The sequence below is a fragment of the Mycteria americana genome, chromosome 2 (assembly GCF_035582795.1).
Source record: "Mycteria americana isolate JAX WOST 10 ecotype Jacksonville Zoo and Gardens chromosome 2, USCA_MyAme_1.0, whole genome shotgun sequence".
Classification (NCBI taxonomy): domain Eukaryota; kingdom Metazoa; phylum Chordata; class Aves; order Ciconiiformes; family Ciconiidae; genus Mycteria; species Mycteria americana.
In genome coordinates this window covers 57,206,433-57,226,343 of record NC_134366.1, presented here as the reverse complement: position 1 = coordinate 57,226,343, position 19,911 = coordinate 57,206,433, and the positions used below count along the sequence as shown (strand labels likewise).

Below are 19,911 nucleotides of genomic sequence, written 5' to 3'. Positions count from 1 at the left end.
TACCAATTAATGAAGACAGGTCCTCTAGACTACTGCAAAAGATTTTTGCAATAGGCAGGGAGTGCATTTTCCCATATCAAAGTGGATCCAATATGAGGGACATGGAAACCATTTGTCTTCTTGAAGGAAGGCTTTATGATGAGAACCCCGTCCTCATATCTGTTCTGCTGTCTGATGTATTTTATTTTACTACTTTTTTCTTTCTTTTCCCACTCTCAGACTATATTTGGACTAGCTACGTTGACTGGGAGGGGGGCATAGCAGCACAGTGCAATTCTCTAACCCTCTTCTCCTCAGGTGGCATCCAGACCTAATGTCAAAACCTGGCACCTGTATGTCATACATGGCCAACAAATGCTTTGGGAGCCATTTGCAGCGTTTCTGTACTGCCCGTTTGGTTCTTTGAAAATCTTCCTTGCCAATGGACTCAACTGCAGCTGGTCACCACTGGCATGGGGCATGGAAAGGAACAGAAATCGAAACCACCACCACTCTAGTCTGGCCACTGGCTGGGGAAAATGGCTGGGTGTTGAAATATTAGGGTATACGAGGATAATTTTGGTGCTGAAATAAATAGAAGGGGAAGCAGGCTTGCAGCTTCAGAATTGTGGAGTTTTTTTAGGTCAGTTTTTTGCCTGCTTGTATGCTGTCTTGAAAAACCTGGATCTGACTCCCAATTTTGCTAAAGCTCTCATGTCATTACACAACAGTGATATAATTTGCACCCTTATTGGCTTGTAACTTTTTTTTATACAAAGAAGTATAAATCATACTGAAAACCCATGTGCTTACATGTTTTAGTGTCATGTTTAATGCTTGTGACAACATTTTTGTTAAGAATATCCATGAAGTGTTACACTGATCATTTTTCAAGAAATGTGGCTTGTAGATAAAATGTGTTTGTTTTCCTGCCTTTTGATCACTGATGGTTGGCTGCTTCTTCCACATGTGGAAGCAAAGAAACAGCTAAGTCTGGATGCACTGGAGTGGTGGCTTCTGGGTATTTAAAATCGGACAGGACTGGCAAAATGTAGTGGACTCTCATCATGAAATACTTTTTCCAGCTACCCAAAAACGTCATGAGCTGAGTGGGGATAGAAAGTAGAAATAGATAAATCCAATATAGGTTTGTAATATCAAAAGAATCACTTTCTTTCTGAAGAATAAAAGACATTAAGAAGTAATAAACTGTTATACGGTGTCCCTAGAGTAAACATGATAACATGTATTTTATGCTGAGTTGTTTTTTCCTCTTTAGTTAACTGGCTCCATTTTGTTTTCATACTCTTAAAGGAATATTATATTGCTGTGTTCAATGCAGTATTATGAAAATGTTGAAGGCACTGTTGCTAATGTTAATTTTGATTAATCAGTTTTCATTTTTGAGGATTCTGCTTCCATGGAATTTGCAGAGTTGTTTTAACCATTATCTGTTATTTTTCTTCCTCCTTTCTTCTCTCTGTCTTATTTTCTCTTTCCTTTGTTTCTTATTTTGTTTAGCCTGTTGCACTGGATATGCTATGCCAACTGATGAAAACAAAAACCCAGAAAACGAAATCCTCTAGACATCAGCCCAAAGGTTTTCTAGGCTTACAGCCAGGCCCGACTCAAATACAACCCTTTGGTTGGCTTACATAATCACAGCTTTGTGATACATCTCACTGTCTCCAAATATTGATTTTCCAATCCTTTGGAGCAGTAGCTCAGCCCTACACAGTGCATGCAGCAGTATTTTTAAAGCATGTTGTTAGAGGCAGTATATTCGCTAATGAGTAATGGACAGAGCTGATAATGCTGCTTAGGAGATGTATCCAGGAGACAAGCTTGAAAGGGAGATGAGGTGGTTTGAGATGTTTTTTACTTCACTGAGACTGCTGAACTTTGAGCCACTCTGAGGATGGCTTAGTTCCTCGCTGATGGCTTAGTTCTTCTTGTAGTTTACCTGAAGTCTAATTTTTTTTCTCTGTCTCCTTGACTGTCTGCAGGAATTTTGGGGAATTTCTCCTTGTCCTCTGAACTGATCTTTTTAGAGCTATTAAGCCTCACTTTTTGTGGCCCATTACTGGTATTTACTGGCTTTGTTCTGCAGATCTTTGTCTAGTGGGTTTTTTATTTTTTGTTACTAGTATTTTTTTTGTTTTCCCCCTGAAGTAATCACAATGGGGATGGAGAGAGACAAAGAAATAAGAGAAAAAAGATCTCTTAGATCTTTGGGTCTAACTTGTTGAACATGCAGAGCAGAGTTAATGAAGGGATTACCTTTTCCAGAAAATAAGGGTGAATGACTAAACCTGTCTGAGAACCTTCTAAAGTAGATTTGCCATCAGATACAGTTTTCTACTGATCGCTCCACAGGATGCTCTTTTCTCTCCCTTCTCCCACCAGCAGTGTCCGTCCCTGCTGGGTGATTTTGTTCCAACGGCTTCTGGCAGTGGGTGGAAACCTCTTAAAATCATAATGAAAAAGCAAACCACTTATTATTCTTTGTGGAAATCATAATTAGTAAATCAATTATTAATTCCTGGCCATAAGTCTTCAGCGCTATTTTACTCCTAAGTTCTGCAGGAACTGAGTTGTCAAGTGCCTCATCTGAGAATTCGGGAAGGGAATGTTGCATGTTGGATGAAGAGACATGAGCCCAAAAGAGGGTTGTACTTACGAAAAGCTTGAGAAACCCTATTCTGTAGTCATAGCATCTAAATCTAATAATATTTCTTAGCACTTGATACTTGATACCTCTGTACCTGTTCTATAAGTAAAGGGAAGAAAACATTTAAAAAACTGTTAATTCTCTTTGACAATAGAGACATACTTTTTTGTTTGTTTTTGGTTTTGCATTTTTTTAATGTTGAGCCTTCTTCAGATGGATTAATTCTGATAGCTATTCTGATGGCCTATGGTTACAGCTTCAGTGCTGATTGTTAAATGTACTGAGATATCAACATAGATGAGAAGGGAGGAATCTTCAGAGAAAAACATTTCCAGTGGTCATGGAATAAACCAAAATAGCACTGAATGCACTTGGGAGGCGGGGAGGATGCCAAGAAACATATGGGACTTGGTTTTCAGGCTGGTTTTGCTTTATTGTCACAAATTTCTTTTTTCTTATGTAAACCCTGTATTGCTTGGAGGGGAAAAAAATCCTACAGTTCTTTCTCAGAAAGGAAGAGTTTTTAATTTATCTTCCCCTGAATGTTATTATGTTGCTCTTACCTTACTTAGATCGGTATCTGTTAAACAGATTTGATCAGCCTAAAGCAAAAGGAACTTGTAGGTTTTGCTGTGTTTGTAACAAGAAAAAAAAAAGAAAAGAAAAAAATTCAAGTAAGTACTTTTGCACTGCTGCAGATATTTAGAGATACACCATAATAGAAGCCCAAGATGTCTCAATTAACTCTGAATTGTTAAATATTACTTTTTTTTTCTTTAGGAAAAAAGATGTAACTGTTAGCATTCAAATTAATCTTCTAGTTGTTAGTGATTTACATTCACCTTTAATTGTCAAGTGGTTATTAGGTAAATATTTTTGGTTTCTTTACATACTTCTTTAGGTGCAGGTGTTTGGATTGTATTCAGCGGAAGAGTTTCATGAAACATTTGACTGTCCTATTAAAGTAAGTGCTTGTTTTAATCTTTAGTAATTGTGTTGTTGTTGTCTTTAATAACAGAAAGGTCACATTGAATCTAAATGAGAGGAATACCGCTTCCTTGTAATGTTATTCAAGTCACTAGAAAATAGTTCTCTATCTCAGTATAAAAGCTTTTGATCTGGTTAGGCAGGAAGAAAGCCGATCTTGGGTTTGTAAGAAGTATTATTGAGTTTTTCAAATACAAAAGGCAAAGTGAAAGAGAAATTGTCCTGTTTCAGCTGTTACCTGTCTCAACATATTTCTTTCTTTGTAGATCTGTGATACAAATTCTGAGGGTTCTGCTAACTGTGAGGTCAATATTTTGCAAGCAATTCATATCCGTTAACCCTGCCTCGGGATAAGGCAATGGGTGGCGATGCTGATGTACCCTGTCTGAAGGGAAAACTTCAGTTATACTCTGCTTGAGACACGTGTGGCTGCCGGGCTGTTGAAAAAGCACCTCTAGTAGGCATATGGGTAGATCTAGGGGTTTTTAACAAGAAACGTTTCTTGCAGGAGGAAAGTTGGTGTGGGCAAATGATCGCGTTTTGCTGCTTGGGGTCTTCCATGTTGCAGCTGCTCTTGGGCAGGGGGAAAGGAATGAGGTCGTTAAGTTTTCACACACATCATATGCAACTCACTTGAATCCTAGGGCCTTACCACTCTTACAGTTGGATTTCCCACACTAGACATGTAACACGTAAGGCAAAGAGGCTGTTTAAGGTGTGTTGATGCTACACGAGGTTGTCCTGTGACAGGGCTGAGGTGTGTGTGCCGTCTAGGCAGGGCCCAAACAAGACTTAATTGGGGTAACCCTTGCTCACGGCAGTCCTGTGCTGCACGGTCCTGATTCTGCTGCCTGCTGTGCAAAAAAAGTAGTTGCTCTGTGTAGCATTGCCCTCAGTGTCAGGCGTGTGACTTGTCACATGCCATATAATATGAATAATTTTCTTCTTTTTTAGGAAAAACAAAGAGATGTCTGAAACAATTAGGCTCTACTTCAGAGAAAGAACTCAGCTGTAATAGTTGATAATTGACAAAGGGTTATGTAGTTTAAAAAGGTGATGTGGTGTTCACTGTAAACTCCTCTTTAAGCCACAGTCCTCTTTTTTTTTTTCCCTTCTTCTCCCTTCTACCTCCTCCTCAGATTGTTGCTGTTCATCCTCATTTTGTAAGATCCCACTTCAAGCAATTTGTCACAGGAGGGAAAAAGGTAAGCAGTCATAGTGTAATGAACTTAGGCTATCTTTAAACAGCTTTTAGGAATAGCTCAGAAGGCTGTGTATATGATTTTTAACACCTAGAGCAAAGAATTCTGCTTTTTCCTTCTCTTTATCCATTGTATTCCAAAACATTCTTACTTAATTAAGACTAATTCTGGGGGGGAAGGGAAGTGCACTTTTAATGTTAAAAATATGTTGCAACAAGTTGAGCTTCAGAGTAGAAATACTTGTGTCTACATAGTCTGAAAAAAATGTCATTTGCATTTCCTAGGCCAGATTTTCTCCATTCATTTTAATTTGTTGAAGTGGGAGCACAAGTTAAACCTTAATACTGATCTTTTACAATGCATGTTGGTCTTGGTGTTTGGGACTTTTCTTTTGCTTTAACTGTGGATGATTGTTTTTGTTTTTTTTTAAGTAAACAAACCCAAATATCTTCATCAGTTCTTGTTCATGGTGTGGGTTTTTTTGTTTGTTTGTAAAGCAATTCAGGCGAGCGCTTGGTAGAATAGAGCTCCTGCTTTTTTAAGTACTTGTATTTGTGTAGTTAAAGTCTCCCACTTGGGACAGTTGTTATTTTAAATGTGCATTAGGTATCTTACTGGTGTAGGGTGCAATTCTGACTTCCAGATTACAGCTGTTTCTAGGTCCTACAGGTATCTTGTATCACATTGCACATTTTCAGTCAAAATATGAAAAGTTTGATTTGGAACAGTTTCTTGAATTCATGGAGTTTTCCTGTTGCCTTCTCTTATGAATTGAGGATGAACAATCCGCACTTATAGATGCATCAAACCGAATGCCATGGCTCTCCCTTACTAGCATGTAAGAAATATAGACTTCTAGTGCTGAATACAACTTAATTTTCATTAACAGTTCAATATGTTTCAAAGCATAGCTGTGTTTTATTTTGCTTTTTAAGTGGCGTGTATGCTTGACAGCTTTTGCTGGCTGGTCGGAGTTGGTGTTGTCCTTAAAATAATGCACAGTCAGTGTATGTCTTTGTCAGCCACCAGTTTGTGAAGCTTTTTAGTGCTGATAAAAGGGGTATGGAAAGAGAGAGGCAGGGAATTAGTAGAACAGGGCTCCGTCAGCTGGTAAAAGAGCTTGCATTCACCTGATGCCGAACAGAAAAAAACATCAGGGAGTTAACACATTCTCTTTGGTTATCTTTGATTACTTGACAGGTTGTTTTATATTCTGTCCTCTGGGGAATGGTATACTCGTTCTTAATGCATTCATTTTTTGCTGAGGAACTTTCCTCTTCAGGAAAACTTTAATTGACATCTTAACATAAGGTATTTAGCATTGAAATAAATGTCCCTCGACACCTGTAATTTGATTTTATTGATACATAAAACCAACAAATAAAACCTCTTAGCCTTGTGGTAGAAACCCTTCCCCTTTTCTCCTTTCCTCCAAAAGGAGCATATGTGCTTGTATAAAGGCAACAACAAAATGCTCTGTGAAAATTCAGAAAGTTAAATTCCACCTACTTATTTATTGAAGATTTTTTTTTCTTTTTCTGAAAGGAAAAAGGCCTTGAGAAACATCCCTGCTTTTTATTTACACCTCTCCTTAAGTGTAAAGCCAAAGAGCTGTATGGGGGCAGCAGGCAACGGGGAGTTCGTCCGCAAGAGGGAGGAGAAGCAGGCTGAAGGCTACCACCTCGGGCTCCAGACCTCGCATCGCTCTCCCTGTGTCTGGAGGTTGTGTAGCTGGGTGAGCTCCTTCGGGGAGCGGGACGGGACCTCCTGTGGCTCCTGAGGTCTCTGCGCTTTTAGCCTTTGCCAGGGACACAGCGACTTCGTAGCTGATAGCTGGCAGTGGTGGGAGGCATGCTGCCTGTCTTCCCCACCCACACCAAGGCAGGGTTAGCAGTAAGGATAGAGGTAAGGCTATCCTCATTTTGGATCAGGCTTAAGAGAAAAGCTTGCTTAAAGTCCTCATGCTGTGCTCCTTGCCTGAGCTGCATTCAAAAACATAGTGTGAAGTGTGTGAACTCTTTGCGCAAAGGGTTGTGGCGTCTGTCTTTGTTTTTTGTTGTTCTGGGAGATGGTGACTGTAATGTATATTAGCATTAGGTTTTAAAAAAAATTGTTTGCTAAGATAATTAGAGCAGATAAAAGGACCCAGAAAGAAATTTGGTCACTTCCTCAAACCCCTCTAGTTGCATTATGAACATTGTTATCTCAGAATATGAGGAGGATGTTCTTGATTTCCTACTTGAATTTCATGCTGATTTTGGTTTACAGTGAAACAAAATAAAGAAGCCAAACCACACGTGCACACAGGAAGCAAGACCTTAACACTCGGTTTTGTCTTATCTCAAAAAACCACTTTAAGATCTGCTTAAATTTATTAATTTTGTAGCCAAGCATCTGCCTCAGTAGGATCCTTAATGAATGGGGTGGGGGGACTATAACTGTAAATTACCACCTCCTTAATTTTTTGAGAAATACACAGTTCATAAGAATATAAAAATGTATAAAAAATAGACTTTTCAGTTCAAAGACCCACAGCAAAGCATTCTGCAAATGTTCAAGGTGAGCATCAATCTCTTAAAAAAAAAAAAAAAGTAGAGAGCAAGGGGAAAAAAGCTAAGTGATGTGCTTCAGAGATGTGTGGTGCTGGTCTTCGGTTCCCAACACAGGTGGATGTTTGGGTGAATTGTTGTGTGATGCTGAGATTTGCCACGTCTTAGAAGCTAAGCCGGACCTAAAGCTGACTTAAGAGCAGTGCTCCCAGGGGTAACTGTTTAAATCATTGCAGATTGTTGGAAGCTTAACTCTACCGTGCATATGTTTATACAGTTGCTTAACTAGGCATGTACTAGAGTCCTTTTAAAAGCGGTTTTTCTCTAAATAGTGTTATGAACTAATTAACCAATTTAAATTATTTGCTTACTAAAGCACTAGTTTTTAAAAGTAAAGAACTTTCCTTAAGCTTGGGATAATATTGCCATCTATTTTGGGCTGGAAAAGCTTTTTTTCACCCCCTTTTGTTCAATGAATGAATGTTATCTGTGCCTAGAAACAAGGCAGGTACTGTGGAAACGTTGACATGATTGCAGTGAGAAGCAATAGGTACCATACTAAATAGAGGTGCTTCCCTGCTCCCCTGCCCCTTATCTCTACAATTAACTACAGCACCATTGTGATGACTTAGCAGAGGATGGTAACCCTGAAATAATAATACCGTATATTGTAAATAACAGGGCATTCCTGCCCAGAGCAGACAGTAGAGCTTCAAAGCAAGGGAAAAGACAAATACTGTGCTATTGAAGGCCATAACCTTCTACCTTTTAAAAAAAGGGTCTAATCTTAAAAAATAACAGGGTAAAAGCCAACTAAGTGAGGGTGGTAAAGCTGAAAACAAGGTGTTCTTTGTTTAACCGTTAGAGTGCTGATCTGTCCCAACACATCAACTAAATGAACGTTATTGCAAAGTTCGAGTATCCATTATATCCAGAGGGTTAAAGAGGCAGAACTAACAAAGAGAGAAGACTGAAGGATATTTCAGTTCCAAAGTCAAGGTATCAGCTACTGCATCTTACGTAAAGATAACTTAGGATAGCAGGACAACTTGAGGTTTCTTTCTTGGCAGAGGCATTGATGAGACTTCCTATTTCATATTTTGATTAACATCAGTAATCAGACACGAAGGTTTTTGTAGTAAAATTCCTAGCAGAGTGAATCCTCTAGAGTGATTGAGTCACTCTGCTGTAAGTGTAGTAATTAAGGTTTTTGGAGGGGTTCTCTACCCAGCATGGTAGTGGGAACCCAGCACAATTAAGCAAATGAATTCTGAAGCCAGTATGGAGTAGGATGTTCAGTATCTTAAAGGATTGGGCTCCTCATTTGCCTAGGACATGCATTTTGTATAATAAGTGTTGATTTGAGTATCCAATCTGAAACATTTTAAGGGCTAGGGAACCAAGATAAAACTGAAAATTTACCCTGTGACTGTCAGCAGTCACATCTTTATGTCTATCTGTGTCTATATCTACCTAATATATTTAATTATATATATATATGGTGGAAATAGATATAAAAACATATTTTAAATGGGGTCTGTATTTCTTTTGCTGGAGAAAATACACTATAAAAACTGGTTTCCAAATGCAGATGTGTCTGAACATGTTCGTCCCATTTGTCCTCCCAGAATTAGCATCTGAGCATATTGATGCCCATGCTTAAACATTAGACTCTCTTTTCATTGTCTGTTATAAAAGCAGAGAGAACTTAGTGTTACCTGGGGCAAATTTCTCATTATTAAAAAAAAAAAAAAATCTAAAATACTATTTGAGTGTTAGAATCCTGGGCTGGACCCATGGTGTCTCCTGCCTGAGACGTGAAGCAAGACAATCTGAATTCCTTTCCACTTCAGGTGGAGCAACATCATATACAGGGAAAGGATAGCGATTGCAAACAATGCACAAACGGGAAGAGAAATAGCATTTTTGGGGATCTGCAACTGCTGTTACGGGTAGTGGAATTGGTATGTTAAAGTCAAGTCTGCCAGCGAATGTCTCAGATTTTTTTTTTTAATTGTCTGCTTTTTAGTGTCAGCAGATGCACTTTGCTTTTTGAGTAAGTAGATGACCTTTACCTCTGAACCCTATGATATGTACTTCATAATAACTGGTTGGACTACTTTGACAAATTATTAAATTGTCAGGATGCTGTTTGCAGCACAGTCCATTTTTAGAAAGCAGATAGTCAGCTGTTTGGCATTATGGTGGGTAGAAGAGTACCAGACAAGAAAGGCAGAATGCTTTGTAAGCTATAAAATGTCAGTCAGTAAATACTCAAAGGTCTGGTTTAAGTGAAGAAAGAGTAAATACTATGGCAATTTCTGTCCATGCATTGGATAATTTACCATAAGTAGAAAACAAACGGTAGGAGCAAGCAAGCCACAATAACACAGGTCTGCTATTTGCTTGCCGCAATGTGTAATGCCCGGATGTATCCCATATTATTAAGTAGATGAGACTTTGATATGTGGTGATGTCCTGTTTGCTTAATAAGCAGATTATTTGGCTTACATTTCTTCTTTATTATTATTTGGATGCACATTTCTTCTTTACCGCGAAAACCAAAACATTCTCCTTGTGCTGTAACAAACAAATTTGGTTTGTGTAAAGAGAGAATGGATTGTAGTCCTGTGTGCGTGTAATCTATAGTTGTGTGTTTTGCAAACGTGTGTAGAAAACTTTTTTCATTGCCTGAGGTGGCAAGCAAAGAGGATCTAAATATATGAAATGTGTGAGAGCTTGTGTCTCTGCCTGCAAGGCTGCAGGACTTGCTTTCCAAGGTGTTAATTCTGTAGCTCTTTGTGAATAGGTGACAGCTGGAATCTAGCAGTTGAGTTATTAAAAGTACAGCCTAATAAAAGTCCTATGGCATTTGTTTGTATTAAACATCTCAAAAATTCTAGCTTCTCTCCATGAACTACAGCAGCAGCTCCTGTTTCGTATCTCACCGTTGCCATCACTTACCTCCCAGTGCTGTTGTTGCCTGCCATTGCCTCCTTGCTTGATTTCCCTTGACTGCACCTCCTGCCCTCCCCTCCATCCACACCCCAGCTCCTTCAGTTGAAAACTTGAGGCGTACATTATTCTCTGCCTCGTTTGAGCTCATCCAGTCCATCGCTGTTCCAAACAGAAGTGATAATTTTTTATTGTTGCTATATATTTTCCTAGGGATGCACGATTAAACAGTAAGTCTTCATGTGGCATGCTGTTCTGTGTTACTCTCAGATATCTGTTAATCTTGGCTGTGCCTGTAAATGTTGTTTTTATGCTGAAAACAATAAATATCTATAGTGATCACTTGTAACCATGGCAGTAGCATTTTAGGTTTTTGTGATCTTGCCTGGCTGAAGGGAGAGTTGGTGACACAGGTGCCAAAAACCAGAAAAAATGCCACAGGTAGGCACATCTTCACACCCAGGCAAACAAAGAACAGGACAAGGAAAATACAGGGGGTTTTTTCTTTTTTCCTAATTTTTGTTTTGTGAAATAAAAACTAGTTCAACAGTAACAGTGTTGCACTGCAATAGGGAAGGGAAGGGTGGCTCTTCAGTTACAAATTGAAGTCTCAGCCTTTTTCTTCTGTAAAACTCCTCCAGATCTTTACAGAGAAGGCACTATGTTGAAACAAAGCAATGATACTGTGCATAGTGCATCAGTAAAAGTGTGTTTCCTTTGTAACTCTTCACTGTGTGAAAACAGACATCTTTTATGTTGGTGTTTTGAAGGTGGTATTTGGTAGTGGGATGAAATTGGATTGAATTACTTCACTGTATTGATACTAGCAAAGCTGCAATCATTGGCCTCTCTGTTCAGAAGATTGAGAATTCCTGTACGTAGTTTAAAGACTGGGATTACATGTAATTAGTGTTAATGCTAATTGCATGATAGGCTCCATTAAATCCAAGCACTAGTCTATTCTCTTTAGCGGATGCACTCTAAAATAGAGTCTTGAGCTCTTTTTGGAAGAGGTTAATCTCCTGGTAGTGAAAGATACAGAGAGATGTATTCACTAATCCAAGAGAATTATATCGACTTCTTTTTAAAACCAAAAAGTGTCCTGCACCGTCCTCTTGTCTCATGCATTTCAGTGTGTCTTTTTTTCTTAATGATCCAGCGGACAAGCATAAGCAGTTAAGAAGACTCACAAAATAATAAGTAGTGAACTATCAGAAGATTGCAAAGTACTATGAAGGAGTGTGAGTGGGGACCCTTGAAGTCAAAGTTTATTTTATTTTATTTTAGCTATATTATCATGTCACGGTACATGCAAGAGTTGCTGGAAGTGCATTCTAAGCACTACTACATTGTAACTAAGGACTAGAAAGATTTACCAGAGCAAATAAAAAAGGGGAAAATATGAACTGTATTGCAGAGAATGCAAGAAAGTGATTTTTGTGGCTGCTGTTGAAATATAAGTACTGTGAATGCTGACTGCCAGAATATGGGATTTATGGGAAATAAAGCCCAAAAATATTTTTCCCCTACCAAAAAGAGAAGGAGGTGATAGGAGGAACCCCTCCAGAAACGGTGGATTTTTGTATGTGTCTAGTTTCTCTTGAAGTTTTAAATGGCTTTCTGGTGCGAGAAACATTTCAATATGAAGACAGAAAGGAAGACTAAGAAATAAATTAGGCTGCTTATTTTGGGAGCGATGGATTCAGTGGATAGCGGTTCCAAAATGCATAGGAAAGTTCTGGCTTCAGTATCTCAGTTTCCAGGTGTCATTGCTGTAAGAAATAATAAATAAATCACATCATATATCAATAAAATGCAGATAAATTAGTAAAGCATGTTTTGAGATTAATTTTCTTTTTTTTTGAAGCCACAATGTTGCGTGTCCTTTGGCTTCAGTGTTGGACCTATTGCACTTGCTGATACGAAATGGGGAATTCAGGGTGCTGCAGTAATTCAGATTCACTTCCCATCTTTATTACAGGCAATATCAGACTGTTGTCTTCTACTGCCTCGGTCTAAGAACTTAATTAAGCATGTGCTTAGAGTTGAGCATAGACTAAAGCAGGATTTTTAAATTTTTTTTCTTTTCTCCTCACCAGTTCTTTCTCAGGTCATTTATTTTTCTCTGCAGCTTCTTAGGTAGAGAGTCATGAAAAAGCATGATTTTCACGAACCTTGAACAGTAATAAAATAGCTGCAAAGTGTTATTCCAAGCTCACTCTGGATCTCGTGAGTAATAAATAAACTTAAATCACAATTCAGTCACAAGCAGAAAAGATTCAAAGTTCAGTTAATATAATTGACATCAGAAAGTTTTAACCTTTCACATCATCCACATCAGTTTTCACAGCCTTGTCCAGAAAGCTGAGATGAAAATACTACGTTTTTGCTGCTGTCTTTATTGGACTGTATTGAAAGAAGCACCCGAGTGACAGTTCTTTTTCTGTCGAGCCTCTCCTTAGGAGTTTGTGAACTAGGAAAAAAGTAATTTTCAAGTCTGGATCAGCACAGTGCTTAGTTTTTAATGACATGTTCACCTTCTGAGTGAAGCTAATTACTTTGGGCTGGGGGATGCTCCTGTGTTTCACATCCACCTACCAGCCTGCTAAGGCACTTTCCTCTGTATGGCACTGCCTTATGAGCATAGATGTTAACCCAGCTTTCAGTGTCATGCCTTGATTGCTGTCAAATACCATATTCTGGAAGAGTTTTATTGAGCAGGCTGTTCATAAGTGGAAAAAAAACCCCATGACTGTCTAAAAGGTGGGCCTTCTGTGAGCTATGTGAAGGACACAGAGTAATTTTGGGGTTAAAGTGGCAAGATACACTTGAGTGAGAAGTTTGATGCCTGCAGCGCACTTCATGCAAAAGTTTCTAGACAGTGACTGCTTTAAACTTTTGGAGAAAATACTTGTCTTTTAGTGCCATCTTGTGGCTTTAGGGGAGAGAGACAGTCTGTAATTGCCATTAAAAATCACTCATTTTGTTAAAAGATGTTATTTTAAACAATTAGTGTCTTATCATTTTATGTATTTATGCAGAGGGAAACCATGTATAAAAAAGCATGTGCAGCTGGATTTAGATAGGAAATATTAGCAACATAGGTACTCGATTTAGGTTTTAGAATGGTAAAAGTCCTTGCAGGTAGCAATTTTACACCTCTTAATGGTCATTGTGCACTCATGTGAGTTCAGGTTGGGTTATATCTGGGTTGTATCAGGTTGGGTTGTATCTGGGTTCAGGTTGTGTATGTATCTGTACGTGGGTGTACTCTTGCAAAGGGTGTCAGGACTGGTACCTTAGAGTATGATCTTCGTAGATGCTTCAGCTTCTTACTTAGGTATCCCTCCAAGCCCTGCACTTCACATCACTCAAAGTGATTCCATGTTATAATCCTATTGAACAACTTCCTAAAACTGTACAGGAACTGGTAAAAGAGCTGGACTGTCATTCAAACTGTCTGCATGTCGCTGGGTTTTTCTTTGCTGCTACAAAGCATTTCGTAACATCTGCTATGCATTTAGATATTCTAAAATACCTTCCCTATTTGCGGAACCCGGGATTCCCAACCACACAAGCTTTATAGTCAGCAGCACTTGTGGTACAGTGCAGTTTGCATGTATGGGACTAACACACAGCATCTCTAGAGCTTTATGGAAGACCATGTGGTTCCACGTGGGACCAAGCAGAAGGCCAAAGTCTTGGGGGTCTTTGATAATTTTCTTTGACTATACCAGGCGTATGGGATGCTTTTCCTATCTCCCGTTTTTTGGAGGGAAGAAGGAACCTATCACCAGACCAGTGGATAGGTGTGAGGCGGCCTGGTTTCTTTACCAGCTTTCTGAATTGTGGTCACTAGTGCTTTAGGCTTAGGTTCTCAAATGCCTTAATTTCTTTAACCTTAAAATGGAAATAATTATACTTCATATATATTCCTGGCTAACTGGGGAAGTCCCTGCTGACTGGAGATTAGCAAATGTGACACCCATCTTCAAGAAGGGCCGGAAGGAGGACCCGGGGAACTACAGGCCTGTCAGCCTGACCTCGGTGCCGGGGAAGCTGATGGAGCAGATCATCCTGAGTGCTATCACACGGCATGTAGAGAATAACCAGGGGATCAGGCCCAGCCAGCATGGGTTCAGGAAAGGCAGGTCCTGCTTGACCAACCTGATCTCCTTCTATGATAAGGTGACCCGCCTAGTGGATGAGGGGAAGTCTGTGGATGTTGTCTATCTAGACTTCAGTAAAGCCTTTGACACGGTTTCCCACGGCATTCTCCTGGAGAAACTGGCTGCTCATGGCTTGGACGGGTGTACTCTTCGCTGGGTAAAGAACTGGCTGGACGGCCGGGCCCAGAGAGTGGTGGTGAATGGAGTTTACTCCGGTTGGCGGCCGGTCACAAGCGGTGTTCCCCAGGGCTCGGTGTTGGGGCCAGTTCTGTTTAACATCTTTATCAATGATCTGGACGAAGGGATCGAGTGCACTCTCAGTAAGTTTGCAGACGACACCAAGTTGTGTGGGAGTGTTGATCTGCTGGAGGGTAGGCAGGCTCTGCAGAGGGACCTGGACAGGCTGGATCGATGGGCTGGGGTGAATTGTATGAGGTTTAACAAGGCCAAGTGCAAGGTCCTGCACTTGGGCCACAGCAACCCCATGCAACGCTACAGGCTTGGGGAAGAGTGGCTGGAAAGCTGCCTGGCAGAGAAGGACCTGGGGGTGTTGGTTGACAGCCGCCTGAATATGAGCCAGCAGTGTGCCCAGGCGGCCAAGAAGGCCAATGGCATCCTGGCCTGTATCAAAAATAGCGTGGCCAGCAGGACTAGGGAAGTGATTGTGCCCCTGTACTCGGCACTGGTGAGGCCGCACCTCGAATACTGTGTTCAGTTTTGGGCCCCCCACTACAAGAGGGATATTGAGGTACTGGAGCGCGTACAGAGAAGGGCAACGAAGCTGGTGAAGGGTCTGGAGCAGAAGTCTTATGAGGAGCGGCTGAGGGAGCTGGGACTGTTTAGCCTGGAGAAAAGGAGGCTGAGGGGAGACCTCATCGCTCTCTACAACTACCTGAAAGGAGGTTGTAGAGAGGTGGGGGTCGGTCTCTTCTCCCAGGTAACAAGTGATAGGACAAGAGGAAATGGCCTCAAGTTGCGCCAGGGGAGGTTTAGACTGGATATTAGGAAATTTTTCTTCACCGAGAGGGTTATCAAGCATTGGAACAGACTGCCCAGGGAAGTGGTTGAGTCGCCATCCCTGGAGGTATTTAAAGGACGTTTGGATGAGGTACTTAGAGACATGGTGTAGTGATGGTTTTTGGCAGTGTTAGGTTTATGGTTGGACTCGATGATCTTAAAGGTCTTTTCCAACCTATATGATTCTGTGATTCTGTGATTCTGTGATATTGTCTGGAGAAACTTGATGGAAGGCCTGCTTATTAATATTATTATTAAAGTAACTTGAATTCTGTAGTATACAAGATTCTCAATGTATACATACTGTATGAAAATGTTTGATTGTATTTTCTTTTGTTTTGTGATAGGTGTGTATGTTTTGTTGCCCTTGATAATGAGGCAAAAAATACCTCTGATGTTTACATAGAGCACTGGGTCACAGAAATATTTCTTGTTGCACTTCTTCATAGTTGCTGTTATATGAGAGAGGCTGGATGAATAGATGGAAGCCTTCAGTTTTACATGAAGGGGAAGGAAATATAAGAAATGTAAAATGGAGAGGACACTTAATTGCTTGGGCCAATAATATGGTAAGTATTTGTCTCCTCTGTTAAATGAACAAAAATCCCACTGCATTACGCTATTTGAAATGTTTCAATGTTAATTGCCAAAATATTCCATTGAAAAATGGTACATTTGAAGAATTGAATATAAAAGGCTTTGAAGGATAGTTTTTTAGATCACATTTCTTCGTAGATGTTTCTTCTGGCGTTTCCCGCTAGCTAGTCAGTGTTCTCCATATGATTGCCACTTCTGAAGAAATAAAGAAAAGTATCTTTACGTACCACTCTTGGGGATGGTTCCTACTGTACAGTATTGTCTAGAAGAGTTTTGACCAGCGCAATGTATTGAAGCAAACTGTCTGAGAAAGGAATGCCAATGTAAGTCTTTATTAAAAAAAAAAAACCAAAACAACATCTCCACCCTCACCATCCCCCTCAAAAAACCCAAACCTGTCTGGATTTTGTAATTTGTACTGAAGTGACATTGTCATATGCACTTCTAACGTTGCAGATTATAAAAAATGATAGTTACAATTTCTGATTTTGGTAGGCCGCTAGAAAAGGCTAGACTTAGGAGAAAATAGGCCCTTTTTCCTCTAAGTGTAATTCATATTTTAAAGGGAACCATTGCTTTCATGCTGAGTGTTGCATTTTACCTATCACTGTATATCTAATTGATGGGTCAAGGTCTGTGTTTTAAAGCTCAGCAGTGAGGGACATGTTTTTAAGTGTGTATCATGTCTAAATTCCAAAGTCTTATTTTAAAATGTGGGGAAAGTACTTCTGAAACACTAGCTTTTTTCCTTCTGTTGTTTTTCCCTCCTGAAGGGAAGCATTTATTAAAATATTTTAAAGCCATTGTTCTTTTATTCCTTTCAAAACCAGTTTGATATGAAATTGTTAGAGGTGGACTTTTGTTTATTTACTCCCGTTTAATAACTGCATTAGAATTGAAACTTCAATGAGTGCTTGATCATCATAACATTAGCTCTTTTGAAGATTTTGTTCTTTTCAGAGCCATACAATTAAAATATATATTCTAGGTGAATCTGCTGGGAATAGATAGCACAGTTGAGGAGAGCTATCCCTAGAGATGATGTGCCACATCAGAACACAGAATACTAATAAAATGTTGAGAGCCATCTGTCAGAGACAAAAAGTCATGGTCAGGGCCTATCTTTCAATGAAAAATGAAATGACACTTGCCCTCCAAGAGATTAATATATTTGGTTATTGGCCTTTCCCTTCCCTTCCCCCTTTACCTTTTTAAAAATTTCTCCATCCTCCAGCAAGGTTTTGTGTTCCATTTTTTTCTTTCAAAATCAGAGAAAATCTTTTATAGCCTTGCTTCTTACTGTCTGTGTGGCTACCTAGTTCTTATTTTCTTACGCCTTTATTTTTTTTGGCACACTGTATGTGAGCTTGTTAGGTATTGGGTATTCTGAGCTGGACTCCAGGTTATTTAGGCATGGTCTAATTCTGCTTGTGAGCTGTCAGGTAACCCATGTTTGTTGCTGTGCCCTCTTCTTCCTCCATGGCCAAGAGTGCAAGTTTTGCAAACTGAGACACCTTAGGACCAAATCCTTAGAGGCATTAGGCTGCCTAACTCCCATTTGAACAGGTGTTAGGCTCCTTCATGATAGGAAGTTGACTCTGGAAGTCCTTTTGGTTCATGATGCAAATGGCATACTTTTAACTATAGAGTATCTTATGCTATTGGTTTGAAAGGCACTTGAAACGTAAGCTAGTCTATCCCATACAGGATTTGCTGCCTTGTAGAAAAACAAAAGCTGTGATATGGGTCACTTTTATCTGAAAATCATCCTTGAAGACAAAGTGGTAAGATTAATAAAAGACAACTTTATTAAAATGCAGTTCAAGCAAGATTGCAAATTTTATCAGATGAGCTTAGAAAACACAAAGCATAAGCTCCTTGTTTATGTTACCCAGAGATCTGGGCTCTGTACATTGCAGATGCTGTGTGTAAGATTTTTCTGAAACCTTGATGTCTGTTAACCTAAGAGATACTAATAGGCCTGTGTTCCACACTCACAGTTCTTCGGTGACAAAGATCACTAAAAAAAAAAAAAAAAGGCCCACCCCCATACCACTTACTGCTCCTTGTGATTTAAAAAAAAAAAGGGGGGGGTGGGGGGGGGCAAAACCTGGCTTAGACCATGACCCCCATGTTTAGACTCTTTGACTTGCAAACAGTTGAATCTGTACAGCTGGGGACGTAGAAACTCGCAGTGGGGGGGAAACAGAAACAGGCAGGGGAATCTTTTAAATCAGTTTTGTCACTAGAAAAATCCTAACATGGAATGGCATCCTGGACACTGACCTTTCAAGGTCCCTTCCATCCCCTTTTCTGTGATCATGAGAGTTGTTTTTTCTGCTCTCTGAGCTTAAAGGAAATATCTACTAAAATGCTTTGTTTTATTTTGGGGACCTTTGTTTTTAAGTCACTAAGAACAAGTCATTACTTAACATGAAATTAATCTCCATTTTGCTGTTGGAAAGGTTATAGCTCATCTTGTCTAAATGGCATGGAAAAATCTGATTAATGGCTCTTTTTTTTTTCCTCTTTCTCTCTCAAGTGACTTTAATCTTCCTTTCTTTAAATGTTTTTTTCTGTTAGTTTAGCAGATATCCTGAGGAGGCAGTGAAAAAGCTCAGCATACAAAACCAAGCATCATTTAAATATGCTTGTTTTTCTGTTTTAATGTAAGAGTAGAAATGCATTTCTGGAGAAGTACAGATTGGCCTCATTTATCTTAATGAGCTGTTGCTTCACATCTTTTATTTTTTCAAGGTGGAAATTTCTGCTTCTCTACGGGGGTTGTTGTGGAAGAGCTGGGATTTTTTCATTTCTCCAGTAGTAGCACCAGCCCGACAAACTGAACTGATTCATGACTGGAGTTGCTAATCTGTCACTCATTCACTTACTGTATCTTTTCATCTGGCATGTGAATTTAAAACATCTAACTTACTCTAATCCCTTCATTCCTTCTGTCACCTCCTGAGTTAGATGGGTCTTTGTATCAACAGCTTTTTCTGTTGGCACGCTCAGCCTTACCCTGAAACTTATGCCATAAACTGCTATGACTGCCTTAGTGTACAAAATAATATGGGTTGTGGTGAGTAGGAGTTTGTCAGACTGAATAAAGTTCTCTTGTATTTAAACTTTCAGGGCGTGAAGATTCTTGACATGATCTCCAAGCAAAGAATTACCAATGTGCCTCGAGATGACATAAGCCTTCGCCCAGATATGTATCCCTGCAGCCTTTGCTGGAAGGATAATTTAACGCTGATTATTGGCTGGGGAAATTCAGTAAAGGTGCAATTACCTGTCTTTGTAATAAATGCTTGCTGTTATCACAAACAAACAGAGGATTATTTCTGAAAAGCAAAGACAATCGAAAAAAATAGAATTTGGTTTGACTACAGTGTGCAGAACTCCTGCTGCCATAGAAATGTCATTGAACTGACCCTCGTGAGGAGGAGGAGTGATAGACACCCAGCGGTCAGACAGATCTCTGTGTGTGAGCACGCAGCGAATGTAATCCTCAGGGACACTTCTCTCCTCTGTGCCTTGGAGAGATTTCCTCTTTTGAAAGCTTTTAGTGGGCTGTTGAATTCATTTCTTTTGATTAGCATTAAGGAGGAACAACTTACCATGAGGTATTTTTGGAGGGGATTGTTTTGGGGGCTGAGGAGGTTGTGACTGCTGAAACAGCCACATAATTTCGGTCAATCATGGGAAAAAAAAAAGTGATGGGGTCCGGGACAGGCTGCTTGGCGTTTTGTTCTGCTTTCAGCGGGGAACTGGCATTTCGAACT

General features: G+C 39.7%; 1 protein-coding gene across 4 annotated transcripts in view; it reads left to right on the top strand.

The window, feature by feature from the left end:
• Positions 1–19,911, top strand: part of VPS41 (VPS41 subunit of HOPS complex) — a 123,516-nt gene that overhangs the window by 51,360 nt on the left and 52,245 nt on the right. For 3 of the 4 annotated variants that reach the window (XM_075493560.1, XM_075493557.1, XM_075493559.1), the window contains 4 exons: positions 3,552–3,614; positions 4,777–4,842; positions 15,979–16,098; positions 19,262–19,408. In XM_075493560.1, the coding sequence (XP_075349675.1) occupies positions 3,552–3,614; positions 4,777–4,842; positions 15,979–16,098; positions 19,262–19,408 (396 nt within the window). Of the gene's footprint in view, positions 1–3,551; positions 3,615–4,592; positions 4,691–4,776; positions 4,843–15,978; positions 16,099–19,261; positions 19,409–19,911 lie in introns of those variants that run through there. The other variant, XM_075493561.1, reaches the window with a different exon arrangement.